Here is an 18,709-nt window from a genome sequence, read left to right on the forward strand (position 1 = left end):
TTGCGATGAATGACTGACCAGATGGGTGCATTTTCTGCAGTCTACAGCCGTGAGAATTCTACATGAAAGGGACGACAGTACCTACATAGAAGCCCTGGGCCCTCGGTTTGAGGCTGTACATTCTTGTCTCGACGCTTCTGAGGACGATGCTTTGATTGCTCTTTGAACGAGAGGTAGTAGGTTCGAGTTTGCGGTGAATGACGATAGCAGTGCATATTTGCCCCATGCCCTTTGAATACCCAAGTAACCCAGAATTACCTCCATGCGGCTATCATGCCAATTGATCAGACTGCTCCGCCTTTTCGGATTAACTCTTAATTGTATTAAGCCGAAGTCCGGTTTACGGTGAATGTGATGCAGGCATGATACGGTAATAGTGGTGACAATAGTCAGAATGGGTGGCCCCCTTCAGACGAGATGCGAGGAAGACAACGGGTCCCTCTTTCTAATGACCATCAGCGCATTTGGCCTTGCTAAATAAAGAGCATCTTCATGCGATGACTGTGCATCAATTAAGCTTTGGCAGACATGTGCCGCTTTCGGAGCGAGCCACCATGCGTCTAGAAGAACAACCGACTTTGAGCCTGACTGATGCACCACCGAGGCTGCGACCATGGCAAAAATAAAGCAGTCTCTGAAAACTGCATTCGATGGACTTTAAACCGCTCGATTTGCGTGAAGCGCTCGCTATGATGAACCTCACATATCAGAGCCACGTTGCCTTATCAAGGTAACCACATAAGGCGTCACTGTGGATAAACAGCACATTAACAGTTGACGAACCGTCGAATTTTGTGTTCAAATGCTGGTGTTCTTCTAGATGAGCACAATCGCAAAGGATCATTTTTCTTCTATCACATGGATCAACAACATCACATTATAGCCATATCACAGCACAGACTGATGGTCAAATAAAGTGAAGCGTACCGTAGTAGTACAGTCTCAATTTGTCCACGAGAAAACTCCGAGCCTACATGTCCGATGCTAGAATACCGCCGCCCAAGTAGCAATATTGAACTCCATGATCCCTTCGCAACGGTGGTATTGAGTTACTCGAATTCATTCATGCCCTGCCTTATTCGTGCTTCGACTACTCGAATCGAGAAGGATTACCATTCGTATCGGGACTGTCCAACCGTTTGGTGATATTGCGGGCCAGGTGGATTAGTTGCCGTAGCTGGAAGTCGGAGTCGTTCGTGCCGTTGTTGAGCTGCGCACCAACGAGACCTATGGTCTTGCACATGCTGATTAAGGTCTCTCGTGCCAGCCTTGAAGCTGTTTCGGGGGACGATTGGCGGTAGACACGACGGTCATCATCGGTAGAGAAAGACTCTGGCTCTCTCAAGACCGTAAGGATGGAAGGGATGCCCGTCACTGTAGGGCTTTGGGGATCCCTGGGGCGTCCGGGGGTTGTTGGGCTCTCGGACATTTTGACGGGTGGGAGAAGACACTCGGTGGAAGTGGACGCCACTGTGAAAGTTGGTAAGGCAAACTATGAGGGCTTAGCTAAGTGCGAGTTTATCAGAGGGAGGAGATGTATACCTTGGCGATAAGTCGGTTGCTGAGTGGTTGTGAATGGAGCTCTCAGGACGTGGAAGTGGATAGATAGATGCTTTGATATGCTAGGTAGCATGCAGCCAAGAGAAAAGAGGGGAGGTGACAGGTTCCTTTAATGTACTCGAGTTCGGAGCAAAGGTATGAACACATAAACAGAAGGCGGCGGGGTACCTGATCACGAGATCATGCGCCTTTCTGAGTTTCGCGTCTGTCTCCTCATCAAACATCATCTGATCTCGAGAGCTCTTTCCGCCCGTAGGCGCCATAGCGAACGGCCGTTACCCTCCGTTTAAGGTTTTTAGCGTTTAGCAGTCAATTATATGCCCGTGATCAGAAACTGAAAAACGCAGCATCGAACTATATGGCGTGACATACGTGTCAGCAACTCGGCCGACTCGGTTTCGCCAGTCAAATCACCAGTCATTCGTCAATGACTACTAAACATCTTACTTTTGATATCGTGTGGACACCATAGCCGACACAGTTCATGTGGCTGGAGCTCTTGGCACCGACACTGCCGGCGCGTGGCAAGCCAAGCCTCCTTGATTACGAGTGTGTTGCTCGGGAGGGGTGTTCAGCCTTCGCGCGGACGGACTGCGGGGAAGGCAGCGAACATGGACCCATCCCGGCAGACGGGGGCCCAGTGCTGCCGGCGTCAGGTGGAGTTAGACAACGGCGCTCGGCCCTTGTTTCTTCATTGACAGAACACCAGTCTCTCGGGGAACCGCAACGAATGACGCCCGGAGTACGTAAGCATCTCATGTCTCATGTCTGTTCTGGAAGATCAAGGTACTTGGCATCTGGGGAAGCTGAACGGCTTCCGATTGACCGAAGCGCGTTGACATGCGCTGGGATAGCCTGTTCTCTGTTTCTTTAATGGCCGGCGGAAGACAAGAAGGTGCTACGAAGTCAATTCCTCTGAAGTGCGGCTCTGTCTCATAGACCACCTTAAACAATGAGTTGGTTGCCTCCGCGATTAATGGCACACATCTAATCAACGGCTCTCCAGGGTCTCGTGAACTGCTCAAGGAACGCGCCTCAACCCCAAACAGCCCCGCAGCAACATGATCGATCCAGACCATTCGGTCGCAACACGCAGCATAAAGATGATATTATTGCAAACATATTGGGTCACGCACTCTGTGCCGATGATACGTCGTGCCACTCTCGAAAGGGAATCGCTTATCTTAGTGCCTGACATGGGCTGTGTGAGACACCGCGCAGTGGTGCCAAGTTTTCACGCATGCCAAGACTTTTAACGTCGCGCTCATCTCGCGCCCACAATAAGCCTCCTTCGCTCTCGGTTGATGCTGAAAATTCCAACCGTTTTCATCTCATTTGCATCCAACGTTAACCTTGCCATTAACCCATCTTAATCGTGAGATTTTCTTTGCCACAGATCCGACTGCAGGATCTGTCCCCCGCAACATGACGGACATCCACGAGCCCCGCCCATCGGAGCCGGCCGGCAACGGTGTCACGGAACACAGCCACGAGTCGACCCCGCTTCTCCCTACCACCGCGTTCCGAACTGTCCATCAGACCATCTCAAGCCGCATTGCCCACGAAGGCGAAAGCGGAAGAAGCGGTTTTCATCTCCGACACTTCCTGATTGTGTTGTGGCGGAGCTCGTGCACCGCTTCTATGCTGGTCAACTTCCTGTGGCCCATCGTACCAGTCGCCATCGTTCTCAACAGCCTCCCTGGACTTCATCTGTGGAAATTTGCAACAGCATACGTGGCCGTGGTGCCCTCGGCAAATCTGTTGGGCTTTGCTGGACAGGAATTCGCCCGAAAGATGCCCAAAGTAGCTGGTATTTTGATCGAGACTACATTCGGGTCCATCGTTGAGATAATTCTCTTTGTGGTTCTTATTGTCAAGCACAATACTCACGAAGGCAACGGAGATGAGGGAAACTTGATACCCATCATCCAGGCTGCCATCCTCGGAAGTATCTTGACAAATCTTCTGCTCTGCCTTGGGCTTTGCTTCTTTTTTGGTGGAGTTCGCAACTCAAGCCAAAAGTTCCATGCCATCGTCTCTGAAGTAGGGACTGGGCTCCTCTTGGTTGCCGCGTTTGGACTTTTGATTCCAAGCGCGTTTTACTCAGCTCTTAAGGCTGAGACATGGCCGGAACTCCCAGGTCTCCGGGTTACGTTCCATGAAAAGTTCACAGAAGGCACACTTCAAGCTGATGTCTTGTGCATAAGCCAAGCCACGTCAATTGCTTTGATCGTGGCCTTCTTTCTCTACATCTGGTATCAAGCCAGCAGCCAGCACAGCATATTCGACGAGGTAATTGAGATGGATGAGCACCGAGATGCCGACCGTGAGGAGGACATGGAAAAGCCCAAGTTCACCATGACGGAAACGGCACTGGCTCTCACAATCTCACTTGTGTTAGTGACACTGCTCCTCATTTTCCTCGTTGAAGGCATTGAAGAGGTCGTAGAAAGTGGGATACCCGACCAATTCTTAGGCTTGATCCTCCTCCCGTTGGTTGAGAAGGCTGCCGAGCACTTGACTGCCATCGATGAAGCTTGGGGTAAGTCTGACATGCCCTCGCCATCTTCAGGGAGAATTGTGTATCAGAACCTTTCTAACTTATACACGTACAGATGGGGTTATCAACGTAGCGCTCTATCATTGTCTCGCGCCATCAATCCAAACAGCTCTTTTCAACGGCCCCTTGGTTGTCCTTGTTGGCTGGGCATTGGGCAAGCCGATGGACCTGAATTTCGAAATATTCATGATCGGCTTGCTTGTTCTTTCCATTCTGGTCGTGGGAAACTTTTTGCGGGACGGAGAATCAAACTGGCTGGAAGGAGCTTTGCTCGTGGTAAGCTCTAGTCGCCCACATGCCATCCTAGCTGCATGTTTCCTTGTATTCTAACTTTTGCAGGTCGTCTACGTGATTATCGCGATTGCATGCTGGTATTATCCGAACCCTGATATGGCCACTTCCAATGGCCTGGAGGGTTCAAAGATGGTGAACATCACTATGACCGTTGACACTCTCCGGCAAATCCAGCAACTCCTGACGACGAAGCTTGAGAACTGAAGACTTGGAAGTCGGACTGGTTTTGACACACACTCGGGACCGGAACTGATCTGAAATAAGCGCACCGAAAAAGCTAGGCAATACAAAGTTGTACATGAAGTCAGAAGGCGGAGGGTGATATGCACTACAGCATCACTCATGAAAGGGTTCATAGCGGGTGAGAATTTGGGTGTCGAAATTGAGAGCTTTTGGGATATCTAGCGTAAGCTGCATCGGCAACGTTCGCTTCGTGAACCGTCCACACAACACCTCGTCTTCATTCGCTCAGTAGACCTGCTACCCCAGTTAGTCAACTACAATATCAATGTGCTCTTGAGATCTAACTTGCTTGTGAAGTCGTGTTCGTTTAGCACTTGCAGTAAGGGGTGCCGACATCAGGCTTGACACAGGCGTCGGAGCAGCCTCCGCAGTTGGCAGCGAGCTGCCACTTAGCGCCGTCGCAAGAGGCAATGGCCGCGTTTCCGGAAACACACTCGTAGCCGGCACCCTCGCAAGCGGAACCGACGGCGACAGCGGCGGAGACGGAGGAGGCCATGACGGCGAGGATGGAGGCAATCTGGAAGAACTGCATGATGGCGATTGAGATGGCGGAGTAGTGGAGATGAGAAGATGCTGTGTTGTGATGGAGGAATTCACAATAGAAGAAAGGAACCATTGCTATTTATATGATGGGAACTTTCCAGGTCTCCCTGAATACGAGGTGGAGGAAATCTCGATGATCATTCAGGCGGTCAGCCCTCAACAAGGGGATGTGGAAGTGGAGGCTGTAAGGTATTGGGATGGACACTCCGGCCTCAATTCGGTGGGCGTTGGGGAATGCTGGACATCCTTTGCACACGCAGCATTGCTCCAGTTTTTCAGGGCCAATATTGAATACTCTGCATCCGAAAACTTTGGTCATAGGTGACGCATGATTAGACTTCGGTGCGGCTAAACCTCTGCAGCTGTCGACGACACTCAAAATCTCGATGTGCTGTCAGGAGGTAAGGCTAGCAAATGACAAACTTCAGACGTCAAGACGGATTGAGTCAAGAGTAACGGAATACGATCTGATGAACGCGACCCTGTTTCCGGCGCCCCGAAGGGCTGTCTCCGCGGTTGATCATCTATGTATGTTCTCCAGCCAGCGGGGTTTGCGGGCCTGTGCTCGGTGAGACACCCCACCGATCGACAGGAGTAAACACGGGGTATCCGCTTCGGCACTCGCGGCGTTCCCGGGCGGGCTTCCGTACGTGCATGTTGCATTACCGGAGACTCACATGTAATTGAGCTTCCAGAGGCATGGGTAAAGTTTCAAGATCAGCGGATTTAGCGGTGAAAATGGGTGTGCAGACGTGGCATGACCTTGGTATTTTAAGGAGAGCATGCCAACATGATGGTCTGAGAACATGTGCAAGCTTAGGCCCGCGAAATCTTCGTGTTGCAATATGCAGCTCCAAGCATACCGCGTGTTCATCAATTTGCCTTTCGTGCTGAGCATAAATCTCAAGCACGGTGCACCTTTATTGATGATAAATGGAGACCACTGCCGGTACTCAATTACATATGAAAAACTTGAGTAATTAGGCAAGACCAGAGACAATGGACATTAATGGACATTGCCACTGTCCTTGTGTTAGAATGAATAGCTAGGACCGCCATCAACAGGGTCAAGGGAAACACTGCCCAAGTACATATCATTAAGAAATGCCCAACTCCAATCGTCTCCACCTTCCAGGAGCAAAGGGTCAACACCGGCGATATGTGATGGCGCCGAAGATAAAGGAGGAGACTGCATTTGCCGACTTGTCCCAACTGTCCTTTCATCGTTTGGTGGTGGAATAATCTGAATGTTTGCGCGGCCACCAACAGAAGTTTGCTCTCTCGGAGGCGTTCGGAATGTTGTGCTTGTGGCATTGCGACTGTTGTTCCGATGATGGCCCGGAACAAGCGATTCGACCCCTCGGACATCGGTTTGCGTGGGATGGCCCGTCGACTCGGTGTCTCTGATAATGGAGCTGTTACTGACAATTCTGTCGGATTTCACCACCCACTCCTCCAGCCCGCCTGTGTCGCCTCCCATCCGAATGCTTAGCCTCTCACCAGATTGTTGAGACGTGGTGCGATGTCGGAGGTTGCGGTGGTAATCCTGAACCATGGAAGAGAAGTACTGATCTACTTCGTAAAACCTCGCGACGAACGCTGCTGCAACCCCTGAATATCTGGCAAGTTCTGAAAGCGTGTCGAACATTACTTTTGTTGGGCCGAACGAAGCACTGATGGGTTGATTCTCGGCCATTTCGTCTTGCTCGCTGGATCGGCTACATAGATAGGCTTCTGTGTCCATGCGAGGGAAATGTTGTGCGTAGACTCCGGTGAAAGAAGCAGTGTAGATGACGAAGGCCACAAGAGGAGAATGTGGAAGGCGATCCTCGCACAGTTCAATCACGTTGGCGACCGTCTTGCTGGCTCCGAAAAGCTCTCGAGCGCTTTCTTCCCAAAATCCCGGAGGAACCTCCTCCGGTGGGAATGTAGGCTCATCCAAAGGACCAGATGGTCTGGTACATTTGATTGGAATGAAGGGTAGATATTGCCGATGAAGCATTATCTTGCAAAGAGACATTAGAAGATGAAGTATGATGAATGTGCTGGACGTGCTCTCATGGCGGAAGTAGTTTGAAGGACTGAGGCTCAGAAATGCACCTGGAGCTTCTAGAGTCTTACTAAAGGCGTCTGCTTCTCGACGTAGCTGAAAAAAAAGGGACTCGGGGTTCCAAGGAGGACGTTGCTTGTCCAAGAACCGACCGCCAGCACTAGAATACTGAGATATGCGACCCCATAGGTCGACTAGTTGGAAAAATCGACCCAGGATGCTGGTTTCATCGTGCAGTGACGAGTCCATGTCACCCGGGAACCACTCCGTGCTAGTCTGACGGCTCAAGTCGAAGTCCTCTTTGGCGCAGGGTAATCGCACGTGGAGGTCATCTGATCGGATGAATGATGGCCGTTCTTTGCCACAAGAGATAAGTCGATCGAAGATGAAGCAGCTGAACATAGTCCTGCGTCTGATCTCGCGATCCACGATAGCGTCTTCAAGTGTTGAGTCGGAGTGGTTTGTTGTACTGTAATTGGCCTCGTACCCCAGCTTGAGTGCCTGCGCCATCCGTCCTGCCGAACCGACTAACATCCAAGCCCGGAGACCCTCGTGATTTGGCGAGATCCATTCGTAGAGACCGAGCATGAGTAAGGCTTGCACACGCTCAACTGATCCGATGGAACACGCCGATACGAACGAGCCCAGAGACTTATCCAACGTTCTTGCAAAAGCTTCGGAAATACCTTGATCCCCAAGACTGGGATCGTATGAGACTTCTTCAGAGCCGTTGTCGAAGTAATCGGCGAGCTCTCCATGATACCTCCCGGTTAAGGCCAGAAGACCGAGAAGGACTAGTTGGGTATCGAATGCTACCGACGCGTGGCCGGTAGTCAAGTCGTATATCCTGTTCTTGAGAGTCGGAACATGTAAGAATGAGAGCTCTGTGGCGAAATGACGCTGAAATGTGACCAGAGCCTTATCCCACAGCGTTCTGTCAATACGACGAACGATGTCAATGTCATCGGAACGGAGAGCCCCATCCATCCGCGTGTGGGTCGCCCGTCTCGGCCTTTTCTGCCCGGAATGAGGTGTCGCAGTCTCCCGTGAATCCCGAGGTGCGGAAGGTGGATCGGGTCTCTTCAGTGGCGACGGGGCGGGCATCGGCCACACACATTCTTTCCGACCTTTGATGCAGTTCTCGCATGGCGCATCTAGGCGGCCAGTGTTCTCGCACTTGATCTTGGAGCGTCTGCATCTTGCGCAAGCTATGCTGGACCGTATTCGCAACGGGCCCACCATCTTTCGGTGTGGTGCTTGGCGGGTGTTAGAGTTGAAGATGCGGGACTCTCAGTCAGGAGCCGGAGAGTCTTTGAGATACTCACCGACAACCTGCGCTAAGTCAGGAGTCGGTGAGGAACGAAACCGACGGAGTGGTTCAAGAGTCCGGTCGTGAGGGGTAACAAACAGATCCGGTGGTGTTGGCCCCCACCGACTCATTACTAAGGTAAGATAAGCCTCCAATCTTATCACCAGGTTGGTCCATGCCACTGAGGAGCGAGCATGGCTGAGCTTGACTTTGTTCTCGAGGAAGTCCACCAATTTTCGATCTACAGGTTATGGGTGGTTGTTTGCCAAGATACAGGGTGAAGGGGTGGCCTTTGACTTTGAAAACCCCAACAAGCTGCCGACGCAGATACTCTCATGGCTGAAGGGCAATATTGCATCCGATCCCCTGTTTTGACTGGTGGTTGCGCGGTCGTAGGACTTCTCGTTCTCCGCAGAGTTTTCTCGGTCAAAACACCGAGAAAACTCTCGTATCGATGCAGAAGATAGAGGGAGAAACCGCGAACATCAATGCGAACCTCATTCTTGCTGGCTCGCACTGGCCTTTAAGAATACTTGAGCAGAAGCAGAAGAAAGAATCGTTGGCGAGTCGGAGAAGCACGAGATGCGCTAAGCCTACTTCAGTTAGCCGAGTCTTTCTACAGCCAACAACTCAGGGCGGAACCTGGTGGCAGTGAAGAACATTTGCTGCGTTCGGATTGAGATCTCGGTAAGCCGAGAATTTCGGCATGCAAAAATCGGAATGCCGAACATGGGTCCAACCAACTCAGTCAGCAATTATCACCATGCTGTTGATAGTCGAAATCGAGGATAACCGCAATAAACCTATCCACAAAAGCCGATAGCGCCTGAATTTTGCTTCCAGAGTGGTCATCACATGTGCGTCACTGAAAAGAGAACTGTGTTGAACTGTGCACATCTATCGACTATGGTACCGGACACGAACGCACTTAATTGGTGGAAGAGTTGGCGACTTGGTTTTTGTCCCTTCCATCATTCTTCCCCAGGTAGGGGTCCGTATTTACCACCTGTGCCAATTCCTCTCTCTCAAGCTGTCTGTATGATAACCGTTGACGTCGATGAAGTTTGCCCAATCAGCAGCCAATCGACAGCCAAATTTTGTGCTACGATCTTGTCAGTCAAGTTGGCTTTTCGGGACGGGTACGATCGCCAAACCTATTGTGCAACACTTTGCAGAAAGAGATGTTGGCCCATCAACAACCAACAACTTTGCGGATGCGCTTACCAAGACCATTCGTCTCGGTCTCGGGTACAGTGAACGTGGAAGGAGACAGCAGGATATAATCATCATACTGTACCCGAGACCAAGACCATTCGTCTCGGTCTCGGGTACAGTGTACGTGGAAGGAGACAGCAGGATATAATCATCATCGTCGTCCTCCTCCTCGAGGTAGTCAAAAGGACGGCGACCTCCGGAGTCAGTCGCCCATCGACGTCCATACCTAGAGTTGAGAATGTCGAATCCGTGGCGCTCGTCTTTGACCATGCATCCGTTTCTATTGACAACGGCATGCTTGAACGAGTCCATCACCTTCTAGATGGCGGACAGAGGCATGGTAGCCCAGGTGGTGAGTTGCGTTACGGCGACAATGATAGTTCCCCCACAGCCGGTATTGGGATGGTCCGAGTCCGCGACGGTATGAGCATCATTGTCGGGTGGAAGGTGTACAATCCTGCGCACACCCGTTTTTTAGCAAGAGGAATGAGAAGATTTCGATGGCAGTGAGGGTTGAGAGTGGCAAATACTTCAGGTGAGGCGCGAACCGTATTCCAGGCATGGGCGGGAGCATTTTGAACTCATCATCGTCATCCTCAAGCAACGAATAGCTCGAAGGCTGGGAGCCAGCGGGTTCCATCGCGGCTGTCTTGGATTGCGTGGTTGAAGGTAAGGGACTCAGGTAAGTTGGATGTGTTGCCGGAGAAGGAAGCTGGGAAAACATTTCGGAGGATGAGAACGAGGCAAGAGATGAGGTCAGCAATGGCGCCTCCCGTGTGCCTGCCTACTTGACCGCTTCATTAGGAAAGCAGTACCTTCTAAATCGGACTGCTGGCTCGATATTGAAAAGGCTCAGCGCTCAACAATCGGTCACGCGTAGAAGTTCTTCACTCCACTAGCATTTTTATGGGGTTTATTGTGCGAGTATATAGTGACAACGTCTTGAGTGAAGCAGAGTGTCACGAGGATGGGTCTGGCCAATCGCAACGCACAAGCGGCAGCAACTCTGGTAAAGAAGACCAGAACTTAATTATATAGTGGCCTTTGTGACAGTAAGAGTAAGGAAATCAAATGAAACTGAAAGGAGATGAGATAGTAAATGATCCATTCTCAGAGCCTGATTGCCAAAGGAGACAATGCTTGCCACACTTCTTAGAAACTCTTCCAATCTACTGTGCGGCTTCTTCATTGAATGGATAAGGAAGATGAATTGCGTTTCAAAGAAAATCGTTGCAGAGGTAGTAAAATCCATGATCAGCATTACGCTACAGTGACCCCTCAGGCCACTTGTACTCGGGCCAGGGGAATTGAGGATTCCATGTGTGCTGAAGAATGATGCTACCCTCAGGAAAGGTCTTCTTGCTGCCGTCTGGTAATTTGACCGAGCGGGCAGGGGAGGGTATGGTCCAGTGTGCAACAATCCCGTTTTCCTTCGCCAGATTTTCATACAATTTTGCAACCTTCTCAGGGCGTGGTCTGAAATTGTCGAGGTGATTGGGATCCGTAGACTCTTCGAATTCACCAGGTTCTGCAGTAAACCATAGCTGCTGATGACTTTGCTGTTCTTCCATGTCCATCCCGCCACAGTTGCTGATGGTACTTTGCTCGTAGTCTCCTGTGAGTGGCATCTCCACTCCACAATTATCCAAGTCCTCCATGATGTCTATGTTGGCAATTTCGTAGTTGACCCAAGTAAGTGGCAGGCATTCTGCTTTAACGAGTATCTTGACGAGGACGTTGACGCTTTCGGCCTCGTCGGAGTCGACTTGGTCTTGCGTCGCAAATGAGTCAACATACCAAACTGCAACATCCGAGGCGGCATGACTGTCTATGATGACGAATCCATCTGTTCGACCAGCCGCGTCTTCAGCACGCCGTATCTCGGCATGTGACTTGTTGTGGTATGAAGGATCATCTTTGATCACCATCTCGAGGATGGGGCTGAATCTCGAGCATGCACCTAACTCGAATGCCTTCTTGAGCTTTGCCAGTGCATCGTCGGGCAGGCTGGTCGTGACGTAAGCATTGAGCTTGGGGACGTTCGTTGGCGGCGAGATATAAACCATGGTTGAACTTGGAAATAGAATGATGCTGGGATGGACGATACGAGGAGAGGGCGTCGTAATCGGAGGTGGCTAATGGTCTTATATATCTTGGCAGCGCGAGCGGTTCAGATGGTTTTGACTTTGGAAGGATTCAGAGCTAGTGGGCCGTGATGCCGTTGGATGAGAGTTCAGTGCCTGAGTGTTACGTCACAAAGGATCGACGTAGGCCTGGCCAATCTAAAAAAGGGCGGCTTCATGAGACAATCTGTCTTATTCAGCACCCCAGGCAATGTCTGGCGGCCTGCTGCCTGCAGACAAGCGCTAATCAAAGGGAGGCGTTCCTGAAAAATGCCCACCTAGGTTTCATCCGGTTAGTAAGAGCTATGTATCGTTTGGACTGGTAATACCAACCCCGCATATCAATGATTGAGTGTTCACTTGTGATTCGACTTTCCCAGCAGCTGTATGGGTGCCAGGAAGACTTGGAGGAACGACGATGGTATGTCGTGATTGATGCTGGCCTTGAACTGCAAATGCATCTGCATCCAGCGAACTCATTCTCACAGGCCTCGAACTCTCTCTTATGCTTAGTCACAAATCTCCATGGGCCAAAAATGGATATTGAAGATAAGGGAGATGAAGTGGTAAACCTCATCGTGGTATTCCAACCTGGCGTTTGAAGTCTTCAAGCCACTCCATGTTATCGGCTGCAGTTTGGTTCCAAGGGTCGTCACTGGCGCAGCTTAATAGGCTTTCTGTGTCAAATGAAGGGGGAACTTACTCGTCAAACAGCAGAAAACGAGCCTGATGACGAATTTCTTCGTCTGATGGGACATGATGGGTGGGGTTGTTTGGGGACATCGTCGATGCCGCCCATCGCTTGAGCTCCATAGATAACCATCGGTGTGAGTTGCAGTCGTTTAGTACGAAGGCTCCCGACTTAAGCCAACCGGGTCTGCGGAGACTTCCTGATGTTTTATGAGCAGTTTCAGGCAACTTTTGGTATTGGCGAGAAGAGGCATCTGCTAGTTGGAGCTCGGATGCCGTTCCATTTTCCGAATTCTCCATTTCTAGCACATGAGGGTACTGAATGTCGTCCATCTCAAAGAGAAACGCGTCAGATCTAGATTTGGGGCGCAAAAACAACCCTTCATCATGAGTGTCTGGATGCAGACCCAGCGTGTCATTCTCGTTCATGGGAAAGTTAGACCTGGAAGCGTGAATCATGCTCAGATCCAGTGGCCCCAAAAGATCATTTGGGGATTTACTGGAATCTGCCCTGCCTGGTAATTTCTGCTCAGTGTTGGACAGGAGGCGGGTGCGCTTCTTGAATCCATAGAGCCATGTTGTAGAGCTGGTAATCAGCTTGGTCAGCCAATTGGCGACGAAGTCGGGAGACCCAGCTGTGAGTGCCTCCTCCATGCGTGAAACAATTCTACAGGCCTCTGCTTGAAGATCATTGTCCATTGGGACTATAGACTGAGATGCCCAAAGCGTGTGGACGTAATCTCGCAGCTGAAGCTCCAGCGGACACGAATCGAACAGTGTCCTTTTTCCATTGATCCGGAGGACTGAAAGTCTACTTTCCGCCTGTGATCTTATGGATCCGAATTTCGCCTTTGTTGTGATGTCTTCATTTGATTCAATGAGATCTCGTAGCCAGGATGAGGTGTCTGTCCCTTGAACGTTAGGCGAGGTGCACAGAACCTCCGATGCAAATATGACACGGCAAGCTTCCAGTTGAATTTCGGTATTCTTCGGTACCTGTCCGTATTCATCCATATGTCTTTGCATGAAGTACTCCAGCTCCAAGGTCAACAATTCGTACGCACTGCGTGGTGAATTAGGAGGGACTAAGGTGGCATTGAATGGGAATGGCGTGTGACGCTCGTGATCAATGATATCTTTTGGCTCGGTTAGACATGTACCAGGTTACTATGAGATCCCGAGACTCACACGGGGGCATAAAGTGTTCAACAGTCTCCATCACCGATGGTTCAAACCCCCAATCACCAGTCCAGGATGCCATTGTTTTCCCCGACTTGAAGTGGTCCGCTAGATGATCAACGCGATCTTCCCAGGTCGGAAGCAACTGCTCGCAAAAGCCGCAACGCGAGCGAATCTCCGGGGTAGCAGTCTTCCAACCTTCTATGACCCAACCAACGCCTGGTGCATCATGGACAAGGCGTAAATGCTGTTTCAGATGGTCCTTACGGTTAAAGACTCTTCCGTGACAGGCCGTGTAGTTGTGAAGGTTGAGATGTGCCTGATCTGGATTGGCTCTCTCGCAGAAAACGCAAGCCTGAGCACCAGTGCTGGGATTGACGCTTGTCGGGCCATTGGGAGCACAAGCCCATCTATCCAGTGGTATGTGGAGCGACTTCTCGTGTCTCTTCCATTCGTACTTGGCGCGAAACGTTTCTGTACAAAATGTGCACTGGAAAGGGCCTCGGTTTTGCACAAGAGGCGTGCTGTGCCCTCCTTTACGCGTTCTGGGTCGTCCTCGTTTCTTGAAAGAGGGCGGCAAACTTACAGATTTAAGTGAACCACGAGAACTTGCAGATGCCTTGGAGCCCTCTCTGGAAGATACGACACTACTTGCTGAACTTTCGTCCATGAAATATGATGGATCTGATCTAGCCTTTGGAAAGATTGCATTGATTGGGTCACCTAAAAACGTTTCAGCCATGTGTACTGCGTAGGATGAATGCCCTACTCTACGTAGGGCGGTTGTAACGGAGCTCACCTGAGGCTGACGGATTACCAGAGGCTATTGCGCGAGCGATGTCATCAACTGCTGCGGGCTCATCCTCGGGAGGCGAGTCAACCCATCTCTCCATAGGATCCATGTCAAGATAATGGCTCTCCATGCGTGTCCGATTCGGAATTGGAGTTCCTGGGCGCCTTGGTACATGGGCGCCTGACTCATCTGACCAAGGAGAACGTGCAGGAGTAGTATTTGCGAGTGACTTCTGGCGTCTTCGGGCATTGGCAAGCCAGTTTGATATCTGAGTTTTGGAAAGTCCAGTCGACAACTGAAGACTCTGCCTATCAGCTTGACTAGGATACGGGTAGTGACTGTGGGTATTAAGCCACTGTTTTAGAAGACGAGCGGTGTCTCTGGAAAATCGCGTTCCTATCTTGGGTGGAACGGCACTGTTGGATGGCGCAGCCATATCCGAAATGGAGCTTGTGCTTCTACCAGATCCTGGTATTGTTGCGCGCCGTGTCAAAGAAACTGATTGTTGTGAGGATAGTGTGATGGCAACTTGGTCATCAAAGTTTCGAGAGACTTGAGCGGCCTCTGGCTACACAGTATGAGTCAGTGGAGATGCGCAAGAAGTGGAGGACTTACTTGGACCGGATGACTAGGTGTTTGTTGCTGGCCGAGATCCACTTCGAGGACGTCGAAACTTTCGATAGGAAACATTAAATTCGGCGAATCAGATGAGGCATACGAAAAACCGGGCTCGTCGGCAACCGGTAAGACTGGGCAAGCAGGACGGTGTTGATTGTCGCTTGTCGCATCGCGAGTATCCGCCTGCGTAGGACACCGAGACTGTGACCAGGGTTGCTCCTCGCGTGGTGTTGGTGGCTCATTCTCGTTGGCTGCCATTGTGTGGCCTAAGGGTAAAATTGGTTCAGATATCTCCCTCGCGAATACGGGGTCCCAACTGAGAAATTGATACGCTGTAGTATGATAACAAAGTCATGTCCGGAGAAGGACGGAGTCGAAAGCTTGTTCGACGCTTGCGCCAGTCTAGTGACCTGTGACTAAGGCAATGCATGAACTCGTCAATCGCGCCTTTTTGGCGACATGTACACGCCAGGACAGTTTCTGATTGGCTCAGTCTCGCCGGGTTGGAATTATGTCGGCCAAAAAACTTGAAGTATTCTTCAATCTTTAGCTACAAAATATAGGAACTCATCATACTAAACGAATGAAATTAAGGAGATACCGGACGCATGAGGTCTTTTCAAACTCCGGACTCTCAGCCTGCGCCAATTGCTCTCTTGCGAGTTTTGAAGATGGACCCCGGTTTCGGATCTGGGCGCAATTGACAGTGTTTGGTGGGTCCTCAACATTGGATGGAGGTTGGGCCAAGCATCTCGTCAGGAGATTCATCGTCACGGCCAACTGAGGAGTGCTTCTTCGCTGAGAAGAAGTTTTTTGAGTGTTAATCAGCACTGCATGTGCTCGATTGCTTCGAAGTCGGCTTGAATGGACGTGCAGATCGTGTCTACCACGGCGTCCTCTTCGACCTCGGGAACACCCAATGCACCAGTTGGCCAGGTCACTGTGTACACCAAAGGCCCTTGCTTTACGCTAGATATGTTGAAGCATATCGGGGCACTCGACACATGACCCGGCTGAGAAAAGACAACGTGCGTGATTGTAGCTTTCTTCTCACCGTCGCGAGTCGCACCTTCGAAGGCGCCGACGTTGCTCACTTCGTGGGAGCAATCGCGGCGCTGGCCGAGTTTAGACAAAAGCCACTTCCTGACACTGGGCAGATACCTGAGAAGACCGATAGGTTGGTCTTGTAAGGTGGCGGCGGTCTCGGCGAAAGCCTTGGTGCTCGAACTGGCTGCCAACCATTCCGCATCGGAAAGTGGACCAGCCGAGGTCAGTTTCGGGTGAACCAAGTATGTGGCCGAAACAAATTCTCCCATCTCGTCGCTGGGGACTCCTACAGACTTGCGCATGTTGACGGCCGTCTGAGACACAAAGTTGGTGACATTGACTTCGCCGAAAGCTTTGCTCATCCCTCGGCCAATGAACTGGTGTAGTAGTCCCATCAATTTGGCATCATGTGTTTTCGCCTGGCAGAGTGCTTTGTCCACCAGAGAGGATTCAACGAGCCTCAAAGCAATCTTGGTCCTAGACTTGTCGCCGTTGAAAGCCGCTGGAGACCCAGTCCAGGTGCCTTCATCTAGAGTAGAGGCCTGCGCTTGGAGGCCCAACAAGTCTGATATGAACTTAGGGAAGAACACAGCAACCAAAGGGCCCAAGAGAAATGACCAAGATATCGGAAGGCGTTGAGGCGTGTCAAAAGGGAGCCCGAGAGCAACTTGTGGTGGCTTGACAGTTGACGGGGCATCGGAGGCTAAGTCTGGAGACCTGATCGCTTCGAGTAGAGATCGATGTAGAGAAATTCCTGAAAGTCCATCGCCAATCATGTGTGACCAAGCAAACGCGATGAAAGTCTCCAAGTTGGAGAGATGCAATATGATGATTCTCCAAGGAGGGATGGCGTGATTGAAAGGACGGTCTAGGTTGGAGCGCTGCAATTCCTCTATTGCGTTCCACCGTTCGAGCTTCGTTGAGACGGGCAGTTCTTTGAATTCGATGTGGTCATTCAGGTTGACCATGTGTACTCGCTGGTAAAAGGATTTATCGGTGTGCCTGTCTCCCACAGTGACGCCCAGAAATGGATGCTGTTCGATACACCGTGCCAGGGGCCCGAATAGCGATTGGGATGACCTGATAGCAGGCCCGTTGCCACGCTCGTAGATGGCGCCTATAATGACTGCATGGTAGAACCCAAGGTCCTCTCTGCTGATCGTCCGCTGTTCGTTTGGACCTTTCATTGGCACGTGAGCTGATATGATCTTTGATTCCTTGCTGTGATGCGAAACTGCAGAGAGTACTTACTCGCATATCTCAGGAACACTCCGTCAACCTCCATCATGTCGAACCTGTCGATTGGCCCGCAGTTACAACCTTCCAATAAAGTTGAGTATGTGCATAGAAAAATCGAAAATTGGTCTGATTTATTTCCAATGCTCCTTTGCTTACTGTTGTACGAATCAGGTTAGGCGGATGTCTCGGACAGTAGGAGGAGGTTGGGAGGCCACCCACAGCTCCACTATCGACGGATCGATTAGGCAGCACGAAGCGCGACAAATTTCAGCTGCACAAGTATCAATTCCGATCCACCAGGGTCAAAGATTCTAGGAACACTGCATTGCTGGTCAGCCTTCTGGATTGTTGACCAGCCATCCAATTCCCTGAAAGAAGAAACAGTAGGTGCAATGTTCACAAATCCTAACGTGCGAACAGCATATTGCTAGATTTGATGATTCCACTCTTTGAACCTTGACGAACGAGTTCGTCAGACGTTGTCCGAACAACTGACGTTCCCATGGTGATAAAGATAGTGCAGCATACGTGCTAGACGGATCTCTTTCGCATGGTCGACCTGTAGCATGTCAATGAGCTTTGGAATGAACAACTTGTAATCTGAATAAAAGTCATTGCCTCAACCAGTGCGGGTAATTTTAAAGGCAGGCCTTCGGTAGATCATGGGAACTTCCAAGTCTCCTCAAACAGCAAATAACGTGTTGTCTTACGGGGTCTGCCATAGATAAATCAGAATACGGAGCAGTCTGTCGACGAAAGCAGCGAATCAAAAACTTCTTCAATTCGTAGACCCATCGCGAAACGTCATATGGGAGTACCCCCATCATTAGCTGGCCAAGAGCTATCAGTTCACTCTTAGGCAAGAGTGCCGCTCGGCAGGGTAACAGTTGATGACTGGAGCCATCTCTTTATACTTTTCGTCGGTCTTGGTAACTGTGGCATAGATGTCTCCATTTTGAAAGTGTAAGCAGGTTGCCGCATTTGTGACTCCATATCTTCCCACTTGCCTCGGTTGAAAGCCGACAACGGGCTCCCTGGTACCGGGCCAAAGCCGACTGGTGGTCTTCCGTGACCAAGGATCGAAACAAGATAGGGGGGTGACCCAGATATGCACTTTGCCAAGATTGCGAGCTTCCGCCGTCCAATCCATGCGTTCGCGGAGAAGTAATGGGGACTCAAGCACCTCTGGGGAAGCTCACTGGTCCCGGGGTCCCCAGAAATTTACTAGGACTTTGTGGATATGTCC

General features: G+C 50.7%; 4 protein-coding genes across 4 annotated transcripts; 1 reads left to right on the plus strand and 3 right to left on the minus strand.

Moving 5' to 3' along the window:
• Positions 1 to 2,985: 2,985 nt before the first annotated feature.
• COL26b_010625 (uncharacterized protein) lies at positions 2,986 to 4,618 on the plus strand (the record flags this gene model as incomplete). Its single annotated transcript, XM_053183318.1, has 3 exons — positions 2,986 to 4,102; positions 4,230 to 4,396; positions 4,460 to 4,618. 3 exons carry the CDS (start codon positions 2,986 to 2,988, stop codon positions 4,616 to 4,618), a joined length of 1,443 nt encoding a protein of 480 aa, XP_053032738.1.
• Positions 4,619 to 4,964: 346 nt separating this feature from the next.
• COL26b_010626 (uncharacterized protein) lies at positions 4,965 to 5,189 on the minus strand (the record flags this gene model as incomplete). The annotated part of the gene is made up of 1 exon (XM_053183319.1): positions 4,965 to 5,189. The coding sequence occupies one exon, from the start codon at positions 5,187 to 5,189 to the stop codon at positions 4,965 to 4,967; it is 225 nt and encodes a 74-aa protein (XP_053032739.1).
• A 5,850-nt stretch (positions 5,190 to 11,039) lies between these two features.
• On the minus strand, positions 11,040 to 11,840 carry COL26b_010627 (uncharacterized protein; the record flags this gene model as incomplete). Its single annotated transcript, XM_053183320.1, has 1 exon — positions 11,040 to 11,840. One exon carries the CDS (start codon positions 11,838 to 11,840, stop codon positions 11,040 to 11,042), a length of 801 nt encoding a protein of 266 aa, XP_053032740.1.
• Positions 11,841 to 16,001: 4,161 nt separating this feature from the next.
• On the minus strand, positions 16,002 to 16,586 carry COL26b_010628 (uncharacterized protein; the record flags this gene model as incomplete). The annotated part of the gene is made up of 1 exon (XM_053183321.1): positions 16,002 to 16,586. One exon carries the CDS (start codon positions 16,584 to 16,586, stop codon positions 16,002 to 16,004), a length of 585 nt encoding a protein of 194 aa, XP_053032741.1.
• Positions 16,587 to 18,709: the final 2,123 nt, after the last annotated feature.

The sequence above is a fragment of the Colletotrichum chrysophilum genome (assembly GCF_026319265.1).
Source record: "Colletotrichum chrysophilum strain AFK26 chromosome Unknown scaffold_116, whole genome shotgun sequence".
In the NCBI taxonomy this organism is placed as follows: domain Eukaryota; kingdom Fungi; phylum Ascomycota; class Sordariomycetes; order Glomerellales; family Glomerellaceae; genus Colletotrichum; species Colletotrichum chrysophilum.